This window comes from Pangasianodon hypophthalmus, chromosome 4 (genome assembly GCF_027358585.1).
Source record: "Pangasianodon hypophthalmus isolate fPanHyp1 chromosome 4, fPanHyp1.pri, whole genome shotgun sequence".
NCBI classification, from domain to species: Eukaryota; Metazoa; Chordata; class Actinopteri; order Siluriformes; family Pangasiidae; genus Pangasianodon; species Pangasianodon hypophthalmus.
In genome coordinates, this window is record NC_069713.1 from 8,198,050 (window position 1) to 8,220,974 (window position 22,925).

The 22,925-nt window shown below is 40.0% G+C and overlaps 1 protein-coding gene across 7 annotated transcripts in view; it reads left to right on the plus strand.

Annotated features, from left to right (window-relative positions):
- The first annotated feature begins 578 nt into the window (after positions 1-578).
- LOC113526517 (zinc finger protein 521) overlaps positions 579-22,925 on the plus strand; it is a 131,886-nt gene continuing 109,539 nt past the window's right edge. For 2 of the 7 annotated variants that reach the window (XM_026913617.3, XM_026913619.3), the window contains exons 1-2: positions 581-1,463; positions 12,425-12,481. In XM_026913617.3, the coding sequence (XP_026769418.3) occupies positions 1,424-1,463; positions 12,425-12,481 (97 nt within the window). In that variant the 5' untranslated portion in view covers positions 581-1,423. Of the gene's footprint in view, positions 1,464-12,424; positions 12,482-22,925 lie in introns of all 7 variants that reach the window. The other 5 variants (XM_053233606.1, XM_026913620.3, XM_026913618.3 and 2 more) reach the window with 5 other exon arrangements.

Here is a 22,925-nt window from a genome sequence, read left to right on the forward strand (position 1 = left end):
CCAAATGAAAATTGCTGTAAATAATAATAATAATAATAACAATAATAATAATAATATGCTGTGATGTAAAGTAATTAATATTTGATGGTGATGGAAGATAAAGTGGAGGGACTGAAAATCTTTATTTTTATTTATACTTATATTTATTTATTCTTTGTCAATTAAAAGAATCTTTTATATAAGGCACGTTGAGATTCCAACTCAAAATGAAGTGCTGTAAATAATAATAATAATAATAATAAAAATAAAAATAAAAATAAAAATATGCTATAATTTATTGACATATCTGATAGTAATAAAAGATAACGTTGGAGGGATTTAAAATCTTGCTTTGATGTCAAACTGTTCAACAAATCGTCAATCTGGCAACCCGTGTGTGTCACTGAGCCGACTCCTGATCCGGATCGGAATCTGCGCGTCCGCGTTTTGCTGCCGCCCCTCGGATTTTAATCATGCCCTCTCTGTGAGTGTGTGTGTGTGAGTGTGTAGTGTGTGTACTGTGTGTGTGTGTGTGTGTGTGTGTAGTATAGTGTGTGTGTGAGTGTGTGTGTGTGTGTGTGTGAGTGTGTGTGTGCGCGAGCGCAGGCAGGCAGGCAGGCCGACAATGATTTCCTCCGTGATTACGCAGCGCGCGCGTCCCTGTGGGCTCGGGCCCCCTCTGGAGCCGTCCTCATGGCTTTGGGGGCCTCGCTTCCATTTTCCATTATGATGTACCGGACTACCGGAGCGGCGGCGCAGTCCGACACCTCGCAGGTTGGTGACGAGCGAGCGCGCAGTCTTCTTCCTCTCCTCTCTCTCTCTCTGTCTGCCTCTTCCTCCTCTGCTTTTTTTTTTTAAGGAAGAAAAAGAGAAAAAGCAATTAAGACGTAGACTTTTATTTTTTTTAAACCCCCGATTCGTAGCTATATGTGATTATAGATTATTAATAGATGATTAGAAAGCGGGAGTGAGAAATAGTTTTTAGTACTTAGATGAATCTAAGGAAAGGAGGAAAAAGTGTTTAGGTCATTTTTACGTGTTTTTTTTTTTTCATTTTGATTTTTTTGATAGATTTTTTTTAGCACGCGTTTTGAGAGTGGCTTTTTTTTGCGCGTCGTGCCAAGAATCCACGCGTAAAGCTACAACTCCTTGCGTCAATCAGATCATTTATTGTCGGGAATCAACGCGTTTCGCGAAAGGACATGGACGCGCACGACGGATTCTCCGCGACTTCCGCGCCCGCACTTTTCCCCACACTGAAATAGGCTGCACAGATCGGATTTTCTAACCAATAAACCAAAAAAGCGAGCAAGCAAACAAGCAAACAAACAAGGCGCCAAGTGTAGAAACCCCCAAAGCGCGTTTGCGAGCCGATTCTCTGCGATGTTCTTGCGCTAAATTGTGCGCCGATCAGCCTCTCCTGCCCGAGCCGCTTCTCTGTAGGATGTCGCGCCGCAAGCAAGCCAAGCCAAGATCGCTCCGAGGTAAGTGCCGCTTTTTCGCCGCGGACACCGAGCGGATTTTAGCAGACAGTAGCAGCCCTGCCTCGCCTCGCCTCGCCTCGCCTGCTCTCGCCTGCTCTCTCCTGCACCTCAATGCATGCGGTGTAACGTTTTAACGGGCGCCGTTTGAGAGCACAGACGCGCTTTGGTTTCAGGTCTGAGGCGACGCGCGTTGCGTAAAGGCTGTGCGTGTTGCATCATTTTACACCAATAATAGCTACTCCAGAGTGCCTGTAGGACTTTGTAACTTTGGTGGTGTTTACAATTTTCCTACAAAGAGGACATTTAAAAAAAAAAAAAAAAAAAAACATTGAATTGCTCTCTCTCTCTCTCTCTCTCTCTCTCTCTCGCTGTCTCTCTCTCTCTCTCTGTCTCAGTGTCTCTCTCTCTGAGTGTCTCTCTGTAACGGAATTCAGAATTCAGGGTCATGGCAATTTCTAACACTGGAGCTCTGTAGATATTTCTCCAGCCCTTTGGAGATATTGAAACTAGGAATCAAATGTATGTTAAATATTGAGGAATTGCATTAGACATTGTGAGACTTGGACAGTGTGTTGTGGTTTGGTCAAACTCGTATGAACATTTGGGAGAAGAGAGAAAAGTTTAAGCTTTGGAGATGCCAGCTGCAAATTTGTGACGTTTCATACTTCATTTCTATGCAGAGTTGCAGATGTTAAGGTTAGGGGTTTAACTTAAATCACCCCTGATTTTGGCTCATAAGATCAGCTTGGTCATGTGACACGACTTTTAGAAGAGCAGGAGCACGCCTTTTTTGTGATAGACAAAGCAGAACCTGTGTTTGGATCCAGCTTCCAGCGCAGTTTGATGATTTCCTGCTCTGACACACTTAATAGTGAGCTGATGAGCTGATCAGGTGTGTGAGAAGACAGAGAGGAAGTCATGAAAGCTCTGCTGGACTCTGACAAACAGTTTGGTTTGTGAGTTTTGTGAGGCTCGTTTTCAGAGGATGCATCACTCGAGTGGAAAAAAATTGGAAATGTGTGTGAGTGTGTCCTTGTGTGTGTGTGTGTGTGTGTGTGTGTGTGTGAGTAGCTTTGGGTCATGGGTGATTGATCACTAGTTAGTCTGGATCGAGGAGGAACGTTTCCACACGTCCTCAGAGCGATGTGTTATGTTTGTGATGTTTACTAGCTGCATGTTGGAAAAGTGTTGCATGCAGACAGATACATGGCTGTCGTTTTTTTTTTTTTCAACTTATCTAGATGCAAACACAGGCTTTAAGGACTCGGGCTTAATCACACATAATCACACGTTTGCAAACAAGACTAGAAAGACTTCTCTTTGATCTTACACACACACACACACACACACACACACACAGGCGGTAAAGTAAATCGAATGCAGACTTTTTCCCCCTGTAGCCTTTGAGGGTAGCCACTGGTATTCATGGCTAAGCTCCAGTTCATCTGGCAGGCTTTGTATTTCGCTCAGCAAATAATTGTCCGCGATTTCACATTCCCAGCTTGCGGTCTGCCCGCTCTCCCCCTTATTTATTTATTTGTTTGTTTATTTATTTATTTATTTACCCCCCTACGCCCCTTTCGTTCTCGGAAGTCATCTGAAAGGAAGATTACATGGTCTGCGGTGTGTTCTTCCAGCCACCATTTTAAATCAATGCCTCGGGGGAGAAGAGAATACAAACACGATCGCATCTCTCCATTCTTACAAGAAACGTGTTGACGGACAGCAGGCGCACACTGGGGCGAAGCAGGAAGCTCATCTGCTCTTTACATTTGTGGCATCATTTAGAGATACACACTTAATCCACGACTCAAGATGAAGTAACGTCGAATGTATGGCGTTGGTATGGGTTGCGTTTTTCATTTCACTTGAGCCTCTTTTGTTTAATCACGTGATCCGGGGCCGTGCTTTTATATCGAATTAATGGCAAAGAGATGTTCACGCGTGTGGCAGGAAATGGATTCGAAACTCATCGTCAATACGTTTTTGACATTTTACTGGTTCTTTAAAAGTTTCTGGTTCTGATTTTGGATTTTGATACTTATAATAAGTATACTTCATTCAGATTTCAGGCATTTTAGCCAGGTTAAAGCTCATATGGACTAGACCACTGGTTCTCAAAGTGTGTGTGTGTGTGTGTGTGTGTGTGTGTTTGGGGGGGGCGGGGGGGTGCACCAAGGGTCAGAATCACAACACACCATTATCATATTATATTTATTGGGTTCTTATAGTTATTAGATTTGATTTGAATGGGTTTAATCCAGATGGTGGGAAGTTCAGGAATAAAAAGCTCTATGACTAATAAATAGATAAAATATTATTTTGTATCCATTTAAAAAGGTAAATAATGATCATGGAATCATGGAACGTTTGAGAACCCCTGAACCAGACGCTATGGAACAGAGCACATCTCTGAGCAGAGAGAAAGTTCTACGTGAAACGTGACCCCGAGTGTCCCAGCCTGCACGTGTGGATCCCAGTGAATTTCCAAAAGCCATTTTTTTTTTCAATATAGTGTGTGAGACAGCGGCGATGGCGTTATTGCTTGAGGGAATATATGGCACAGACGGAGGCCATACATCATCCGCTTGTATGCAAACACTTCAACCTCGGCGTCTGACATTTACCCAGTCCTGCCTTTCTGCGTCGCTCATACATACATTCTTCCTGTCATTCCATTTTTCCGGTGCTTTGTCGCCAAGTTGGATCTTCTGTGTCGCTCTGGAATGCGTGACGCCTGCCACGTTGCTCTTTCTTTTTCTCCTCTCTCTCTCTCTCTCTCTCTCTCTCTCACTTTCTCTCTTCTGTTTCTTACTGAAACGCAGCTGTGGCGTGTGATCACTGGACACCAGCATGCGCCCATCCACCAATGCGTCTCCGACCGACCACTCTGGTTTTATTGGCAGGGAATCCTGCATACATAAATATATTTTCTGCACCATTTATCTGCTGTATCTCGGGTGCTATGAAATCACTCCAGTGTCATATGCACCTGAAAAATATGCCGCTTCTATACACCAGCGTGCACAGAGACTGAAGCTGAAAACGTTCAAAGTTAAACAGGAAAGGTCGGGATTTAAGAACGTCACATTGTGGCACGGATTATACAGTATTATTGTGTTACAGTATATTGTGCATCCATGTGTATCGTTGCCTCAGAATGTTCTTGAACATCACAAAATTCTCACATCACATACATTTCACATGTGATTACGTGAGAAATGTGTAAGCGCAAGTGAAACACGTGACATCATGTGGATAATATGTGATCGCATGAAAAATAAAAAGATATTCCCTACATGTCAAAAATGATTCATCAATCGTGGGAGAAAATTCACATATGAAAATAAATGATTCACCTGAGAATCACATGTGAATATAAACGAATCCCATAAGAATCACATGTGAAAAAAAAAGAATCGCATGAGAATCACTTGTGAAAATAAATGAATCACATAAGAATCACATGTCAAAATAGGTGAATAGTAAAGAGTCACATGTGAAAATAAATGAATCGTGAAAAAAGCTGATTGGAAAATAAATGAATTGTGAGAATCATGTGAGAAAATCATATATGAAGAATGAATCTCACGTGTAATAAATGAATCACGTGAGAAAATCGCATGTGAACATGTGTAGTCATCTGAGTTTTCTGTAAGGGCATTAATGCAGTGAATAACCTGAGGTTTTATTGCGATGTTTGATTAATGCCTGAGGGTTCTTACAGATTTTTAAGGTCCTCAAACAAAAAAGTTATTTTTTGTACTATAATTCTTGGGACTCATGTGTTTACGGTTTAGTCGTACATGTATGGTGACGTATTCACTGTACTGATTGCTGCTGATTTTTGATTGGTGGTTTTTTTCAAAAAGTTTTGGATCAACCTTAATTTTCGAATTTTCTTCAATTCTGCAGCGATTGCTCACAGTTTGTTTTAGTTACTCTGTGCATTAATCCCTTAAACTCCCAGGACATGTTGACTGGTCCAGATTTACTTTAATGGTTACAGAATAATCAGATAATAATCATAAAGAGTAATTCAAATTGCAGGTTTATATTAATGCGCTGGTTCGAATACATTATCATTTTTGTAGTAACAAATAGTAACATCACTTTGTTTTCCATAAGGAGCATTTATGGAAGGAGTCTCCAGTGTTGTAACAGTAAGTATTATATATATATATATATATATATATATATATATATATATATATATATATATATATATATACACATACATATATACATATATGTTACGTATTGTAACAGTCAGTACGTTTTCCTCTGTGGGAAAGTCTTCAGAACAGAAGACTTTGTGCTTTCTGGTAACATGACAAGCAGTGTTTTTATCTTATTAAATTCAAAAGAGAAAAAGAGAGGCTAATGAAGGAATGACTTTTTTAAATAGCTGCTTTAATCTTAGAGACAGCAGGAACTAATTTGTTTTGTGGATGTTCCACAACATTAAATGTAACTATAAATGGATAAAAAAAAGTGCAAAGTGTTGTTCTTTATTATCTAAAACATGGCAAATTGCAGTGACTTTTTGCTATTTTTGGAAAAAAAATCTCATTATCAAATTTCATCACTCGACCTTGTGATTGATTATTTTCCTATAACAGCATGCTCCCAAGTGTTTTATTCCTAATGTGATGAATAGCTGAATAACTGCTAAGACTTTAAGGGGTTAATATTTAACTTAGTGATCATTCAGAATTTGTATTTGCATGCTTTAGAACTTCGATGGTTATAAGCATGTAATAACACCATCCATCAGTATTCTTTAATATTACAGAAAAAAATGTCATTGTCATTAAGAAAACTGTCAGAGAACCATAAAAAATCCCATTAGCAGAGCTGTCACTTCTCATGACACTCGCCTCTGTAAGTTGTTCATGGTGTCTCGGGAGCTGGCCGATTTTTCTGTTTTTTTTTTTTCCTCTTTTTTCTCAGTTTCTTTCTTTTTTGTCATTGTAGGTGGCTGTGTTTTTTTTTTTTTTTTTTCGGATCTCTCACTGGTCCAGCTGGGAGTGTGTGTGCGTGTAACGTGTAGTAATTAAGAACGATCGTCTTTACAAATATGGTAAAATATCTTGTTGTCAGTTTTATTATGGCTGCTAATGAGATTAGTATGAATTAATAATGACATCGCTCATTTGGCATGGCTTTATTTGCATTAGATTAAATAATAACCTTTAATATTGCTTACCATGAAGGTCATGCTTCTTTTTAATGCATGTTATTACAGTACCACAGAATGTCCTAATGATCACCACATATTTTTTTTTTAAAAGGATTTTACAGGAGCAGAAAGACTTAAATACGAACACTGCTAATGAGGAAAAAAAGCTATTGTACTAGTCACCAATTACAATGATATATAATGTGCATAATTATAATGTGCATGTGGATTCAGTAGCTACTTGTGAGGATGTCCTGTTTCTGGCGTCTTAGCTCCGAGTCTTAATTGAGGCAGCGTGACCCATCGTGCCCTGCTCTAAATTGAGTGGTGGTTCGCCTCATGAGGGTTTCTCTCGTGGTCAGTCCTCTGGTTCTACAGCACCATTTTGCCGCCGTTCAGCTCCGCTAACATCCCCTATTATTTAAAAACAGCTGTATGAGCGTCTCTCTGGTGTGAAGGGCGAATCGATGTCTTTCTGACGAGGACTTACTGTAAGATGGCAGTTCTGAGATGGCTGTAGTTAGTCATCTTTAAAGATAACCTGACCTCAAAATTCACCCTTTTTAACCTCACTCAAGCACATCAGACATAAAAAAGGTTTAAAAAGGAGGAGAATGTTCACCAACAATATCCTGTGATCTCCTTCAACTTATACAATCACTGAATAAAAACACTTCACTCACAAATGCATCATGTTGCTCAAAGTTTCTTTTGTTAGCATGCTAACTCGGCATGCTGCGTTCAACAGCTCTCTCCCTTACAGAATTATTCATTAGTTTTCATCATTGTTTCTTGATCATGACCATTACTTTTGACAAAAATTGTACTTTCTCCTCACTGCATTTTCCATCATCATTACATTTCATCCTGTATTTAAAAAGTCATAAGCCGACTTTGTTTAGCATTTAGCTCCAAGGAGTCAATCTAAATTCCCAACAAACCTAAATGTTAACAGATGTGACAGCGAGTAAGAGAGCTAATACACATCACTGCTGTCTATCTGCTGCTACGTACACGCAATAGGTATTACAACAGCTAGCGAATAGCATTCAGCTAGTTTATATGGCAGAGGTATTACCATGCTAGCTGACTTCTGAGAGATTAGGAATCAAGCTGTTCTTCGTTAGCCTTAGCTAATGTTTTCCAGCGTTCTTTGATGAAAGAGGCACTAATTTGCCACCAAGAACTAAAGTCAGTGCGTGATCTGAGCAAGACGTCTTTTTCTCTTGTGAATCTTTTTTCTACTTTCTGCAAATGTAAGAGTTTCAGCTTGAGTGAATAATTTGAAGCTGTCCAGTGTATTTATTTATTTATAGCTGTAACTGAACTTTTACTTGTTCAAACTGTATAAAATGGATAGAATTAAACTCACAGGTTGTATTTTTTTCTGCACTAATCTTTTTTTTTATTATTTCTACGTCTTATGGTGAGAACAAACATGACAGGAAGACTCTAAATCCTAGGCTTTTTTAGCCTCAGACATAAATGATTTAAAGGTAGAGTCAGTGATTTTATTTTTAATGGGTTAAATGGTCAAAAATCAAAACAATTTTTCTAATCGTTGGTGAAGTTTCTCCTCACATTCAGGCAGCTCGTATAAAATATCAATACGGAGGAGAAACCTTAGTCTCTGTGGTTCTGTAAATAAATAAATAAATAAAATAAACAATATTGTGGCTTATCAATATTTACACGATCACCTTTCAGTCATTTCATTCAGGCATTCTAGCCTAAGAGTGAGGATGTAATTTGGGGGTGTGGCTTTGGAGAAAACACTGATGGAAGGAACTGTATTCGTTTCAAAACTTTAAAATCACTGACTGCACCTTTAATTACAGAAGGTACCAAAATAACAGTGAAGAATATTTGGTACATTTTTAATAATTCTGTAAATGATGTGCAGTTTTAGGCATCAGTAGACTGTAAATATAGTGAAGTGAGTTGAGATGAGAGAATACAAGAGGGCACTATGAAATTTTTTCCTTTTTTTTTTGGTTTTTGCTTTGATATCAATTGCATGGGCGAAGCAGCATTTTAATCATCAAAACTATGTAAAAACAAAGCATTTCTGCTGTGCAGGAAAATCACTGGTGTTATGCTGTACAGCAGAAAAGAATTCATGGAGTGACTACATCCAGGAAAAAAAGTCCAGCAAGTCACTGAGGGAACAGATATGAGTGTGTGTATACTGTGTGTGTGTATGTGTGTGTGTGTGAGTGAGTCACAGGGTATGACCTCATGACCCAGCTTGCAGAGGGTTGCACAGATTGTGGTTAGTGGTGTATCAATATATCATGTCACAAAAATCACACGGATGAGACACATTTGTTTTGAATTTGAAATAGTTCAAGTATTTATATTTTTGTTGTCAGTTTACTTATCAGACCAGAGAAGGCAAATGAAATAAAAATCTATGAAAATCAGTGAACGTGGGCCTCTTCAGCTGAATAATTTACACTTATGTATGTGATTGGATTAACCATAACAGATGATCTGATACAGAAGCTGAGATAAGATCATGTTTAGAAAACTAGAGTCACTGAACCACAGCCAATGTTTTTCATACACTGAATGCTCTTCTACAGTATTTTTTCAGTTCTGTTCACTAAAATACTTTCCACCAGTTAGTGACCCCTAATGTAAACCCTTATTCGAATTTCCAGTGTTTTTTTTAATAGCATGGAACCAACTTCTGATTTCGTTTACAGTTTTATGAAGCTAAGATGTAGAGCATGAATCCTTTTCATTCAGTTTACTTCAGTATTTTGTAGGACCAACGAATCATGAACCAAATTGCTTCATCAGCTTACTGTATCGTAACACCCCCAGTCGTTTTACAGCACATCAGCACATTTTCCATAAAGAGATTTAGCATTTTCTTTGTATTTAGTCCCTCAAATCCCAGCGTTACTTTACTTTCCATTCTCAAACGCGCTGCTCGCTCCTCAGTGCTGCGCCTCTGCCTCAGGTTTCATATTCATAACTCCACGTGTGCCCATCGATGGCGTGAGACAGTATGGCAGGTTGTGCAGTAGTCTTTATCTTCACTACTGTTAATGGCTAATCACTTCCTCAGCAGGATAAACCATCACAACATCCAACCGAGAAGGAATTTATGTGCTGTATATAAAAAACGCGGCCCTAAAAAACACTGAATATGTGCAGTTCAGTCGAAACGACAGAAACTTTTTTAATGAGAGCGCCGTGGTGACAAATGACTGTTCTGCTGCCGTAATGCAAAAGTTCTGATCGTGTCATTAAAAGGAATTTTCTGCCTGAACTCCCCGGTTCTCACCAACAGGGATGGTAATCAAAACAAAACTATGAACTCCCCGTACTCCCATCTCCCATTTGGCTGTGGGGGATTTATTAAGAACCCCCCTCCTGTCCGGATTGAAAATGCTCCTGCATGCGCCGTTCTCCAGCGCGCCACAGAAATTCATTTAGCTCACGTGAACGTGCGCAAGCTGTGCATCTGTTTTCGGGGAGGAATATTTGGACATCAAGCCGGTCTCAATTTGTGTCATAACTTTGCTCATGACTGGTTTCCTGCTTTCCTATAGAAATGATGACCAATTACAAAATATCACACACTGTGTAGTGAAGGCGTTCTCTAACTTTCTGCCGACAGGGACCCCTTTTATCTGTAAAATAAATCTCACGGACCCCCTCCGAATATAATCCATGTATGCAAATATTAGGCTCATTAGTTAAATGTGTACAGTAATATTTTAGCGATTTACTGCAGCTGTGGAGTGTTTTATTCCTGAAATTTCCACTGACAGAACACATTAGGTCTGCTTATAGGCTACTTGTTTTTAACTGAGATTTGGATTAAAGCCATTCAAATCACGTGACCACTTAAACAGGCTAATGCCACTTTTAAACCTTCTGCTTTCGTTTTTCAATTTTTTTTTTTTATAGACCATGCTGTCATTTCACTAATCGGACCAGAGAGAGTAAATGAAATGAAAGATTTATGGAAAATATGTGAAACTTCTTCCTTTCCTGAGGTAATGTCTCTATCCCTGTAGCTATTCTGGTCCAGTGAGCTGCCTTCAGGTAAATAATTTACATAAACGCGTAAGATAAATGACTAGTTTTTGTACACTGAATGCTCTGTCATCATTTTTTTTTGTATTGAACGGGTTCTTAAACTTTTTGGCTGCATGGGACCCCTTTAACTGTAAAGTAAATTTACAAAAGTAATCCAAATATTCAAATATTTGGCTCATTATTTAAATGTGTACAATAATCATTTGACTATTTATTGCAGCCATAGAGCTTTTTATTCATTCAATTCTAACAATATATTAAGTATAAGAACTCAGTGATACATTAAATAGCTTTGACCATTGTGGGTTGTGATTTCCATCACTGAAACATTGAGCATGCTTTTGTGACGTAGCTTTAGAAGAGCTTACCAGCTTTTCCCGTCTAAAAGTTGGCTCCACTTAAATGAGACTTCTTATAGTTTTTGAATGGCTGCAGTCAGCCTGGCACTAACATGGCAGAAAAAACACTGTAATGATCCAACCAGTCAGAATTTTGATTGCTCTCCTCAGCAAGCTTTGACTCAAGATCCCGCCGAGCTTTTCGGAAGAAAAGCGAGTTTGACGCAGCTTGCCTGCCGCTGCCCTGTCGTTTTTCCCCGCACAGCCCACCTACTCCAGCGCCACTAGCCTCTGACTTAATTATGTCAAATGGAGGACTTTTTAAAAAGGCTCTGTTCAAGACGGCCTCCTGCGCGGCCGGTGGCCCCCAGCAGGGCCCTCTTGTCACGACTCCCACTCGCCGTGCTCGGGAAATGAAAGGGTAGATGGGGAACGAGGCATAATGGAGGCCGGCTTTCCGACGGCGGGAGAGGAGTGGCGAGGAGTGCAGGCCTCCTCCCGGAGACCCTCATTTTCCATGGAGCAGGTGGGAGTCTTTTGTTCTCATCCTGCTGCTAAAATCCATTTAGCTCGCCGCACCTGACATACAGACAAGGAGTGCTTCCAGTTTTAGCCGGTGAGGCAAGGAGCCTCTAATGAAACAGTTTTACAGCGAGCAACCACAACCGGCGCCCCGTACACTCGTCAAAGAGCGCTCGATTGCCATGTAATGAATTTGTCTAAATAGCCGACAAGCAGGGGGGTTCATTTGCGGACGAGCGTAGCTTCTCGAGCAGTTGCTGAGAATCATTAGGATGCACAGACATGGCTCGGCTAATGGAAAGACAGGAGGCAGAAGTGCTGCAGGTGACGAGGCTCCAAACAGACAGGATGCGCAGTGTTACCTCTGACAACCTCACACTTGTTTTTTTTTTTTTTTTTCCTTAAAGTGTACACAGCTCCTTGTAGCTGTTTGCAGCATCGAGGTTCATGATTAGAATGTTAGTGCATTGTTGCGAGACAAACCCGATGAGTTATTCATGTATTGGACAGCAGGCCACGGCATGCGGCGAGATCTTTGTTTGGGGGGGATTTTTTATAATTCATCGTGTTATTACTCAACTCAATAAGTGATTTATGTGGGTGGCTGCGGGCCTCCCTGCAAAACCTGCTGCATATGAACGAGGTGAACCAGGCCGACGGAAAAAGAGAAAACAGAGAAAGTCGCATTAAAAAAAAGCTCAGGCTGCATATCAATGCAAAAACCACAACAACACACTGAAGCTGTGCTTAAGAGATTCCAGAAGATTAGGATGAGATTGTTTAGCCAAGGATTTCTGCGCTTGCGTGTTCGGTGACTAATTTATTCTGTGTTTTTCTCTCTCCCTCTCTTTCCTCCATGGCAGTAGAAGACAATGTGACGGAGGAACAGCACACTCCTGGGCAGGCTGCCATTCAAAGCGGTAATATTTCATTTGTGTTTGGCGTTTGTCATGTCTTCCTATATATTTTTTTTCCTTTGGCTTTCTCAAACTGTTGCCATCAGTTTGTCCATCTGCTGTAAAAGAGTTTATCAAAACAGCTGTGTAAGGAATGGAACATTTGGGCATGTATTGTTATAGGAAAATAATCAACAACAGGCCAGTGTAATGCAGCCTGACTCAAAGGAGAGTTACTGTTATTACCACGAAGTTGATTATTTTCCTGTAATGAAGTGTTTTATTCCTCTTACACCACAGATAATGTTTATTTATTTATTATAGAGCAACACATCATACTTTTTATCCTTTAAAATAATCAGAATTGCACATTCACCATTGCTGTGGTGTAGGCTAATCTACCACATACACCTGTTTGTGTTTCATCTCACTATGCTAATAAACTCCCACGCTCTTGCATGCTCCGTCACCTGATGGTGTGTATAAGATGATGGTGTGTACTGGTGCGTGTCAGCCTCTGCAGCTTTCTCCACTCCTCTTCATGCTGCAGTGTCAGCGTTTTAGCAGATGAATGCTTCCTGTCACCTCATGTGACATTCAGGGTTGGCCTCCAGGCAGCGAGCTTTAATCCAGGTCACGCGTTCGGCCGGTCCGCCTATGAATGAGGCCTGCTCCTGACGTGCGCCGAGCCCGGCTCTTCTTTCATTTGTCTCGTGTAAAGGTTAGGTCTCATGTGTGGTTATTTTAAACCTGATATGGATGACTTCGCCCAGCAGGCACGAGGGACCACCGGCCCCTTCTCAAAGCCTGGCATCGCCGTCGAGCGAAAACCATCGGCTCTTTGTTTTCCACTGGCCGTCGCTGAAAAAAATGGTCACCGTAGTGTTTGACACAGAAACACAGAGGCAGCAAACACAGAGACAATACAAGCCTCAGAAGGTTTTTGCGATTTGAATATTTAAAGTCAAGCATCTGAAAACCTGAAAATGTAGCATGCTAACCGGCGTTTCTACTCTACTCGATTTTCATCACCAGTTTCTCTTGATGCATTGTGGTGTAGGAAATGTCGTACAGTACAAGGAAACAAAAAAGGAAAGAGCACTAAATTTAATTGAACGCTAAAGTCAGACGGCATGAGTTGTAATTAAGCTAAGTGCTGTTTCGGGTATGTCGTTTAGATGCTAGCAATGAACGGAGGATCATTAGCCTAGTTAGCATGATCTAATTTACATGGATTCTAACTAGCCAGATTTTATGTATTGTTAGCAAGCCTGTGAAAATAAAGGAAGAAGATGATTTAAATGCCCGACTGGTTGAGTACTTAACTTCAAACCACTCAAAACAAGTAAAAGTTGTACACTTGTGTTTTTCAACAGTTAAGGTTCGTTATAAATTCTGGTTCTTGTATTTGCCGTATGTGAGCAGTTATCTTGCTAGTCATGTAATATTTATAGTTCTTCCTGGTTTAATTCTTCCCGGATGTAACAAGTGATTCTGGGTTCTGTAGACCACAATTCACGGCTATGCCATATCATTTTGCACGTTATTATTAACACCAGTAGATTTTTCCGTGTCAGAAACCACCGTGTGCTCGAGCTCACTTGACAACTCGACGCAGTTTGAAGTGTGTGATGATGAATGATGTACTGTAAGTGATAATTATAACACAGTAATTGCTAATCGTTTGATCCCAGGCCTCAGAGTTGCATCGCCATGCCAGTTTACAAGTGTTTTAATAAATGTGGATTCTCTAGAGAGAACAGGAAGCGGTCTTTAAGCAGTGCTCTGGTGCGCCGTTTTGTTCTTATTGGTGATATTTTCAGTTTTTTTTCAGGATGCTTTCAGGAATTTCTTGAAAAGCCAAGAAAAAAAACACTTTTTCCTTTCTTCTTCCTGATAGTCTTCTTCTTATTATTATTATTATTAATATTAAAAAGACTATCAGGAAGAAGAATGGAAAAAGTGTTTTTTTTCTTGGCTTTTCCTTAATTATTATTATTATTCTTCTTCTTCTTATTATTATTATTATTATGACCAATCAGTAACGACCCTATATTGCGCCAATCTTGAGGAGGAAACTTTGTTACTGGTGCAGAAGCCATGGAAAAAAAAAGAAAAAGCACAGTTTCAATTTTCTAATGAAAAAGAAAACAAAACAAAAGTTTTGGCACTTTTGTGCAGCGGAAACAAAAAGTTCCCTTAGACATGCAGCTCAGTCTCCTGGTGGTAAGGAGAAGTTCATAAATTGGCCTCCAGGTACGTCCGTGGCCTTTGTGCGAGTTTGAGAGAAAAGCAGTAGAAAAAGGAAAACAGCCTAAAGCTCACATCGTTGCTTGACACGTGCCCAGAAGAAAAGCAAAATTAGTCACGAAAGAAACCATTCTGGAAAAGTGTGCACGCTCGCTAGCGTGAGGCTCAGGAACAGTGTAGCATCAGGGATTTAATGAGACTTTCTCTTATTCTGCTGGTTTTTTTTCTTTTACTTCTTTCTCTTTCCAAAGTCAGGCGTGTTTAAGATCCGGAGCTTGGCTGGAGTGCTGTGGTGTCTGGCTGTAATTATAACCACATGCGTCTTCTGCACCCCTACACCCCCCTTTTCTTTTCTTCTCTTTTCTTTTCTTCTCCTTTCTTTTCTTTTTTGTGCTCTCTCGTTTTTTTTCCCCACCCTGCCTGCATCAGGTTTGAGATATTCTGTAAAATAGGATGTCAGTTTTGGCTAAACCAGAGTAACTTGTATTCGTGTTAGATAGCTGAATACAAGGTGCCGAGAGAGGAAGAGAGAGGGAGAGAGAGAATGATATGGAATGAGAGATGGAGAAACGAGAGATCAATGCGCCGCTGCCAGAGGAAAGAAAGAGCGAGGGAGGGAATAGAGAGGGAAGCTCGCTCTCCTCTGGCTCTGCTGAAATCAGCCTCTCTATTATTCATTTCCTTTGTTGTGCGACTGTGCCACGGCAAGACTCTTCGTCCCGTAGTATATCTCCTTCCTGCAAGAGTGAGGACGTGACCCAGAGAAAGTGGGGGTCCTGCTCTCATTCCGATAGCTTTGATAGTTGCATTTTTCTTCTCTCTTTCCTTTGCTATGGGAGGAAAAGCTTTAACATTATCCATATGTAGTACGACACAGAGGAGTCTGGTTTAAATACAGAAGTACAGAAGATTTTTTTGACTCTTTGGGGTTAAGGTCGTCTTTTCCAGGCCTTTGTTTTTATTTGTAAAGGATTACTTGATACAGTTAACGCTTCATGAATGGTGAAACTGCGTACTGTACACACCTGGCATACACTCAAGACTGAACTTTGCCGGAAATCCCCGCTGTACCCGCTATTTTTTTTCGTCCTTCTCGTGCAATAGTCCACTTGTCTGGAGCCAGACGTGCAGTATCGTTCAGTCGCCATCCTACAGTTCCTCTGTGCTACTCTACTCTAACACTATTGATTCAGCTCAGCAGCTAATAATTACATACTGAATGGATTGAATCAGGTGTGCTGACTCTGACTCTGAATCTGAATCTGAATCTGCTGAATCTGAACTCAACTTGTATCTGTGTTTTTTCATTCAGGGATTTGTTCATGCAGGAATGTGCATGTGTTTTGATTTGTTGCATAAATGACTCACTGGAAATGAATCCAGTCAAATGGTCTTAGCTGGTCAACGTTGGTGAAAAAGAAAAGAATCAAATTTAATGTATTACAACGTTCACGGTTTCTGGGTTGTTTTTAATATGACTGTGAAATTATTTTATTATTATTTAATTTGCAACTAACTATAATTTAAAAGAAATTGATTCATTTTCACTAACAGTAAAAAAGTTAGTCAAAATTATTCTACATCGGGGTGGACGAATCATACATTTATTAGCTAGCTAACTGCGCAAGTAAAATGTCCAACGTGCTGCCCAGTCCCATGTTTTTTGTGCTAACTAATGTAATGTTATAAAAATACAGACAATAATACAGGCTAAAGGAAATGAACAAGTATATGATCATGTAGCACATTGGGTTTGTGCCCCCTAGTAAAATGTCCCCACGTTGTTGACGAACGTGTCAGCTATGAGACGTCTTGTTCTGTCCTTGCATCACGTGTCTGAATAGCATCATTATTTTCTCTCGATGTATAACCATGAGGTGACTGCATGCTGTGCTAGCAGGGACATTATATATCAGCTTTGCGTTGGACTTGATGTTTCTCAGTGTTTTTTCACTCTGTTAGTTACAGTATCGAGGTATGTCACATGACCATGAACTGCACTGTTTAAACATACGTAGCAATTAAAAACATTTGTTTTATAAAAGTCAAGAAGGAGTAGTTTTTTTTCTTTTTCTAGTTGTTAAATCTACTTATACACCAGGCAAGTATGAATAAAAATTCATTGCCTGACATAAAATCTACTTGTCCCAGGTACCCAGGCTACTGATCTGTCCTACTGTGTACAGGTAAAGAATCTCTGTGTAACAATGATTACTCCTGATTAAAGGAGCAGTTTGTAATTTTAGAGCTCTCTGCTGCATGCGAGGTGAGTTGAATCTGAAAAGAGTAGCCTTTCGCATAACACTGTCCGTCCTTACCTCTTCTATTGTAACCACATACAGTAAAGCTCTGCTCTGGCTGTGGGCGGAGCTCATTTCCGGGCCAGAAAAACCTCTGTTGAAGAGTTCTCAGTTGAAATCATTGATACGATTATTACTGGCCTAGAAACAAATTTTAGAAACAAGTTTAACAAACCTCACTAAAGTACTAACTGACACCAGGACCAGTAAAAGAAACTGTGTCTCATTATCTGTTTTTTTAAAAAAATAATTTTACTAAATGTATATAAATACTAAATCAATACTAAAAATTATTTTACCACACATACCATACATTTTTCTACTAAAAAACATCTTTCTACATTTTTCTGCTAAAAAAACACTTTAAACTTTTTCTTACAAAAAAACAGGTTTGTAAATTTGAAGCCATACCCTCCATCTCTTATTTATGTTTGTATGAATGTATTTTAAAATTAATTTTACGCATGTACAGATACACACATGCAGAGATGTATGTATATTTAGCTGCTGCGTTTCAGCAGTCAGAAACTCGCTGGCTCTGTCTCGTTCTCTGTAGCGCTACACGGTGACTCACATGGGTGAAAGGTGCTTAGAAGTTTTACGACTTTTCTCTCTTTCTGCCTTTTTTTAAAATTCTTTTTTTCCTCCAATAATGAGAAGTGGGTGTTGGTGTGAAGGTTATTCAATCTTAATGTCCTCTCGTGTGTGTCAGCTCTCCCCGACTGCAATAAAAGGAACGCGCACACCTTTGATCAGGAAACGCCAACATGTGTCGAGTGGAGCTGCACGCCGGTTAAAATAAATTCTTAATTTGAGCTCGGGTGGATAGTTGGGGGCGAGGGGGGGGGGGGGGGGGGGGGTGTCTTGGCAAAGCTGCTGGAGAGAGTTCACCACTTGTGAAATGTTTTAGAAAACGAGAGAGGAAATGATTACAGGAAAAAAGTGAAAAAGTGCACGTGAAGTCGTGGTTCCTCGCTTTGTGCGGTAGAAGTCCATCCTGGCTGTTAGGTTTGTTCAAACAAGTTAATATTTAATTGCTTTAACACTGAAATAAAAACTGTTCACTGGGATTGAGCTCAAATTTGCCACCCTTCCTGTTTAATTCTTAGCGTATTTTATAGCAAAACACACAAAATATAAATAATAAATGGAATATATATTAATAATAAATCATAAATAATGAAATAAATAATATTTATGGGAACACACAGCAGCTTCTTACATAATAAATACAGTGAAATGAAAATAAATAAATAAATAAAAACCTTTGTCAGAAATGTTGGAAACATGTGGAAACTCTGTTGTATGTTAAATTTTCAACATGGAATTTAAACAGATGATCAGAATATCATCTCTGTAATTTATGATTTTTGAAATTTGATTATTCCTGCTTATTAGAGAAATGTTTCCTAATGGAAAAGTCATTTTATTATGGTTTATGCTTATTAAAAAAACATTGTGACCAGAACACAACATATGGGTTAAATAAACCGGTGCGTGTGTGTGTGTGTGTGTGTGTGTGTGTATGTGTGTAGTGGATGGGCTGGACTGCGGCTCATGATCTGGTCTGTATTCATACTGAATGTTTGAATCTGGCTCTGGCGGTTATTGATCAGCTGCAGTGCTAGCTAGATGGAGTAGTGCACACCAGATACAATGGCGGATTCCCCAGGGCTTTCTCAGGAACTGCAGCTCAAGGGCTGTTAATGCTGGACTCCAGCTCATGGCACAGCCGGGTCAAATTTCTGGAACTAATGGCTACTGCTAGATATACTGGAGTGGCATAATACAGTAGAGCCCAGAAGTCTGAGAGCAGTGCCAAGAACTGGTTTTACTTTATCGCTTATCAAAAATGCACATACATTTTTTAAATAATAATAATTATTATTATTATTATTTTTTTACATTAGTCTTCATGTCACAAAAGGTGGCAAATAAATAAGTCACAAATAAATATATAAGTCAGAATTTCCTTTTTGTATGGAAAATGGGCAGGAAATCTATCTATCTATCTATCTATCTATCTATTTGCGATGTTAAATGAGACAATATCAGGTATATTTGGAGATATATAACATATAGCATAATGTGTGGAATTTTCCATCCCAGCAGTATTTTATATAATGTAACAATTATTTAAATAAAAATAAATCACATGGTGTTGCAAGCAGGACGTTCATATATTTTTATTTAATTTTAGTCATGCTATATTCTGTCTTTTGTTCTTTCTGTCTTTATATCCAGACCGAAATGTCTGCTAGTCAGCTAGTAAGTCAAAAGCCTTCGTAGACTTATATCCTTCTTCCAGTCTGTCCATTCGTCTCTCTTTTCCTCTTGCGCTTTACTCTGTCTCTCTCCCTCGTCCCCTCTCTCTGGTGGTTTGACAGATTGGCGGTACAGTCCAGGCCAAAGACAGCCCCCTCCTCCTCAACATTCGGTCCCAGCGGGAGGCTCCGTGGAGGGAAATCAGTGAGCGAGCTCAGTCGGGGGTCTGGGGCCCCACAGCAGGAGCTCTCCATAGCTGTGAAGAGAACATCAATTAAACCACTATAAATATTTAAGTGCAGAAAAGATTCAATAATATTAGGTCAGGGAGGTGTCAGAGCCTGACCCCCAGATGAAAGTCCTGGAGTGATAAATGTCACCAGAATGTCTCTGCAGCAAGCAGTCTCGCCAGACATTGACAAATGACCAAAAGCATGCACATGATATTGCAGGGCTTACTTTAAATGGCATCATTCAATGTCTTTGGAGGACAGAATTAAATCAGAAAACAATGATCAAGTCCCATGGTGAACAGGTGAACATCTGCTCATAGAATCTGCAAGGGTATGACCAGTATTTAAAAAGATTGTTGTTTTTGTAAGCTCTTTTATATTGATACATCCGTTTATTTGAACGAATGTATGGCTTATTACCCTTGCATACCAGGGACGTGAACATCTTCTGATATATGGACATTGAAAAACAATTATGTCCAGTCTGTTTTCTCTAAGCTTAGCAAACTGCTCTTTGCATTTCATTATTCCTCTTACCCTGTGCTAAAAAAGCTGATAGAGAGAAGCATGACTCCTGGCCATCAGTTAGCTTAAGCAGAGTGCCATTGATCCCCTGTCCACTCTTTGGGGGATTCAGGTAGGAGAATGTCTAGATCTAATGGATTAATGGGTCTAAACCTGGGCGGAGAGCAACCCGGTATTGACTTTGAGCTCTAATCCCTTGGATCTCCATGACCTTGCTTCTTGCTGAGCACCCGCACCGTTTGTCCTGACAGCGCCAAAAGCCAGCTTGTGTGAGGAAGCAAACCCATGAGGGTAGTGAATGATCTCAGCGGGTCTTGCTAGACTGTTAAAGGAGCCAAACGGAACTTTTAGGGCAGTGATTTGGTCTTTGTCTTTGATTAAGGTTATTTTCACACTTATGATTTTTTTTCTGGACTCTGCATGAGAGTTTGTTACATTTAGTGAAAACTGTTTTCGAGCCCGGGAGTGGCCAGAGAACTGATCCCTGGTCTTCTTGAACATGGTGGCTTAGGGCTCGCTTCAACCGAACTATGGTTTGGTCTGCATGAGGTGTGGAAGCTATTCGCTTTTGGGGCTGTGTGCTCAGTAATGTGATTGGTCCAACATGTCTTCCTGTTTCAAGTTTCCTGTTTCAGCAAGATCTTTGTAGGACTGGAACACTGTAATTAGCTTACCTTTGTGGTGTGAGTGCTTGCACTGACAACATTACGAAAAACACGTCTATCATGGCTCAAAGTCTTTTTATAAGAGATTGCATTCTTGTTTTTGCAGATATGCCTGCACGATGGTATGCTGTGCATTCAAAAGCACTGTTCTTCATCTCCTGAATGTTGGTACCAAAGGAAAACGCAAGCGGATGAACTTAGTGCCTACCATTTTGCAAACCTGTGTTCACAAAAGTGATGTATGGAATTGTGCAATTGATCTATAGTTCAGAAGCAAACTTGCAATTACGAGTCCCTCAGCCAAATGTGCAGAATCAGTCCTGGTCACAGACTCAAGGCCTAGTGTGAAAGCACCCTAGATGTCAGTCAGTGTTGATTAAAAAATGTTTTAAATAGTTTTGCAATTCTTAATGTGAAAATGTTTGCTTTGATATTTAACATATATCATATGTCTGCATAATACCACGAGCCTAGTACTTCATGCAAATTGCGATACAAAGATTTGGAAGTTGTATAACTGACCACTATATATATAAGGACTAACAGCTATTGTAAAGCCAAACAAACTGAAATGAATATGAGCAAACCGTACAGAACCAAGTGAAGATTTGCACTTTGCGCAAGCTACCACTCTCCCATTACGCGCCTGACAGTCTAGAAAAAGACATGAAGTGCTGTGATCATGCCCTTTGAGGATTGCTGGTGTTCGGGTGACCATGCCTGGCATGACTGGCCACTGTCCCAAGCCTCCTTCAGCGCTGTTGGCCAAGCATCTGCCTGGAGCAGGCTGGGATTTTCATCTTCTCCAGCCACCTCCTGCTTGCTTCTGCTAGAACCCCAAAGGGATGGGTATGCAGATATTTTTAGAGGGTATGTTCCACAAGCCTCCATCGTCATGAGAGAATGACAATGGAGGGTGTTGGGTTACATCAGTACTTGGCGTTCAGGCTCATGGAGTTAGGAGAGGAAAGAATCCTGGGTGGCCTTGATGAGTTCTGAAACGGTGCTCCTTAAGGAATTTCACACCCATGTGATACACCCCCTCTTTCTAAAATACAGCATAAATAGAGGGTTTTGTACATCTAGATCTTTCTGAGATTCTAATGTGGGTGTAGAACGTTATGCACCATGGGACGTTTATTTGAATCTGTCCCTGAAGTAGATGCAATTTTGGACTTAATATTGTGCAAGAAGCAATCTGGACTATGGACTATAATTTTACAAAATGAAGTAAGTCATGAATGCATCAGAACACCTGATGTTCTAGAGAAAGACAGTGCCTGAAACTTCATGTCTTCAATGTGACACAGTTGATTATATAAGGAAAAAGGTTCTTACTTATTCCAAGATGGCAGCCTTTCTGCCCTCAGTAGGTAGTTGTTGGTACACACTGGTTTTAGAACTAATCTTTGAAAATTTGTGACTTATCTTGGTAAGAAAAAAGCAAACAGCCCTTAGGTCATGGTATATTTATATACCTTAAATGAACACATGTATTTCTAAGCTTAAAAATAAGAATATATCAAAACTATAAGAACAAGAACAAACTTAAAGATACCTTGTGAGATCAGCAGCAAAATCAAGAACTGTTCAAGTATTTAGCCATAGCTTTAATGGGTGAGGATTGGGTGTCCTATCCAAGATATATTCCCGCCTCACGCTTAGTGTTCCCAGGATGCATTGGGATCCTGAAACCCTGACCAGGATAAAGCAGTTATTTAAGATGAACAGATTGGGTGGGCCAGAACCTCTAGAACCCTCTGGCAAAATACCCAACAACCTAGGTGGTGTAGCAAATCATGTCTCAACTCTTTATTCTTGTGCATTCTACCAGCTTGTTCTGGTCCTTCAATGAAGAATGGTACAGATTCACTTACAAGGCACTGAAAATAACCCCACATCTGAGAATATTAAAACTCTGAAAGCTAGCTGTTGATGTTGGTCCTGTATAATATTGCATTGTGAGGATCCTCATGGGGTCTTTGGATTGGCTAGCTGTTCTGGCTTTTTGAGAAGGTTCTACTTGGAACCTCTTCTGAAAAGGAAACCCTTTGATTTAAGGTGGATTTTTTTTTGAGCTACATAACTGAACCGTTAAGGACCAACACATCTCCATTCTTTTGATGGCTAGCTGTTCTAGATTTCTAATAAGGTTCTACTTCTTTTTTGAAAGAGAATCACTGTTTTTTATGGTTCCACAAAGAGGGTTCCTCAGAGGGACACAAGGACT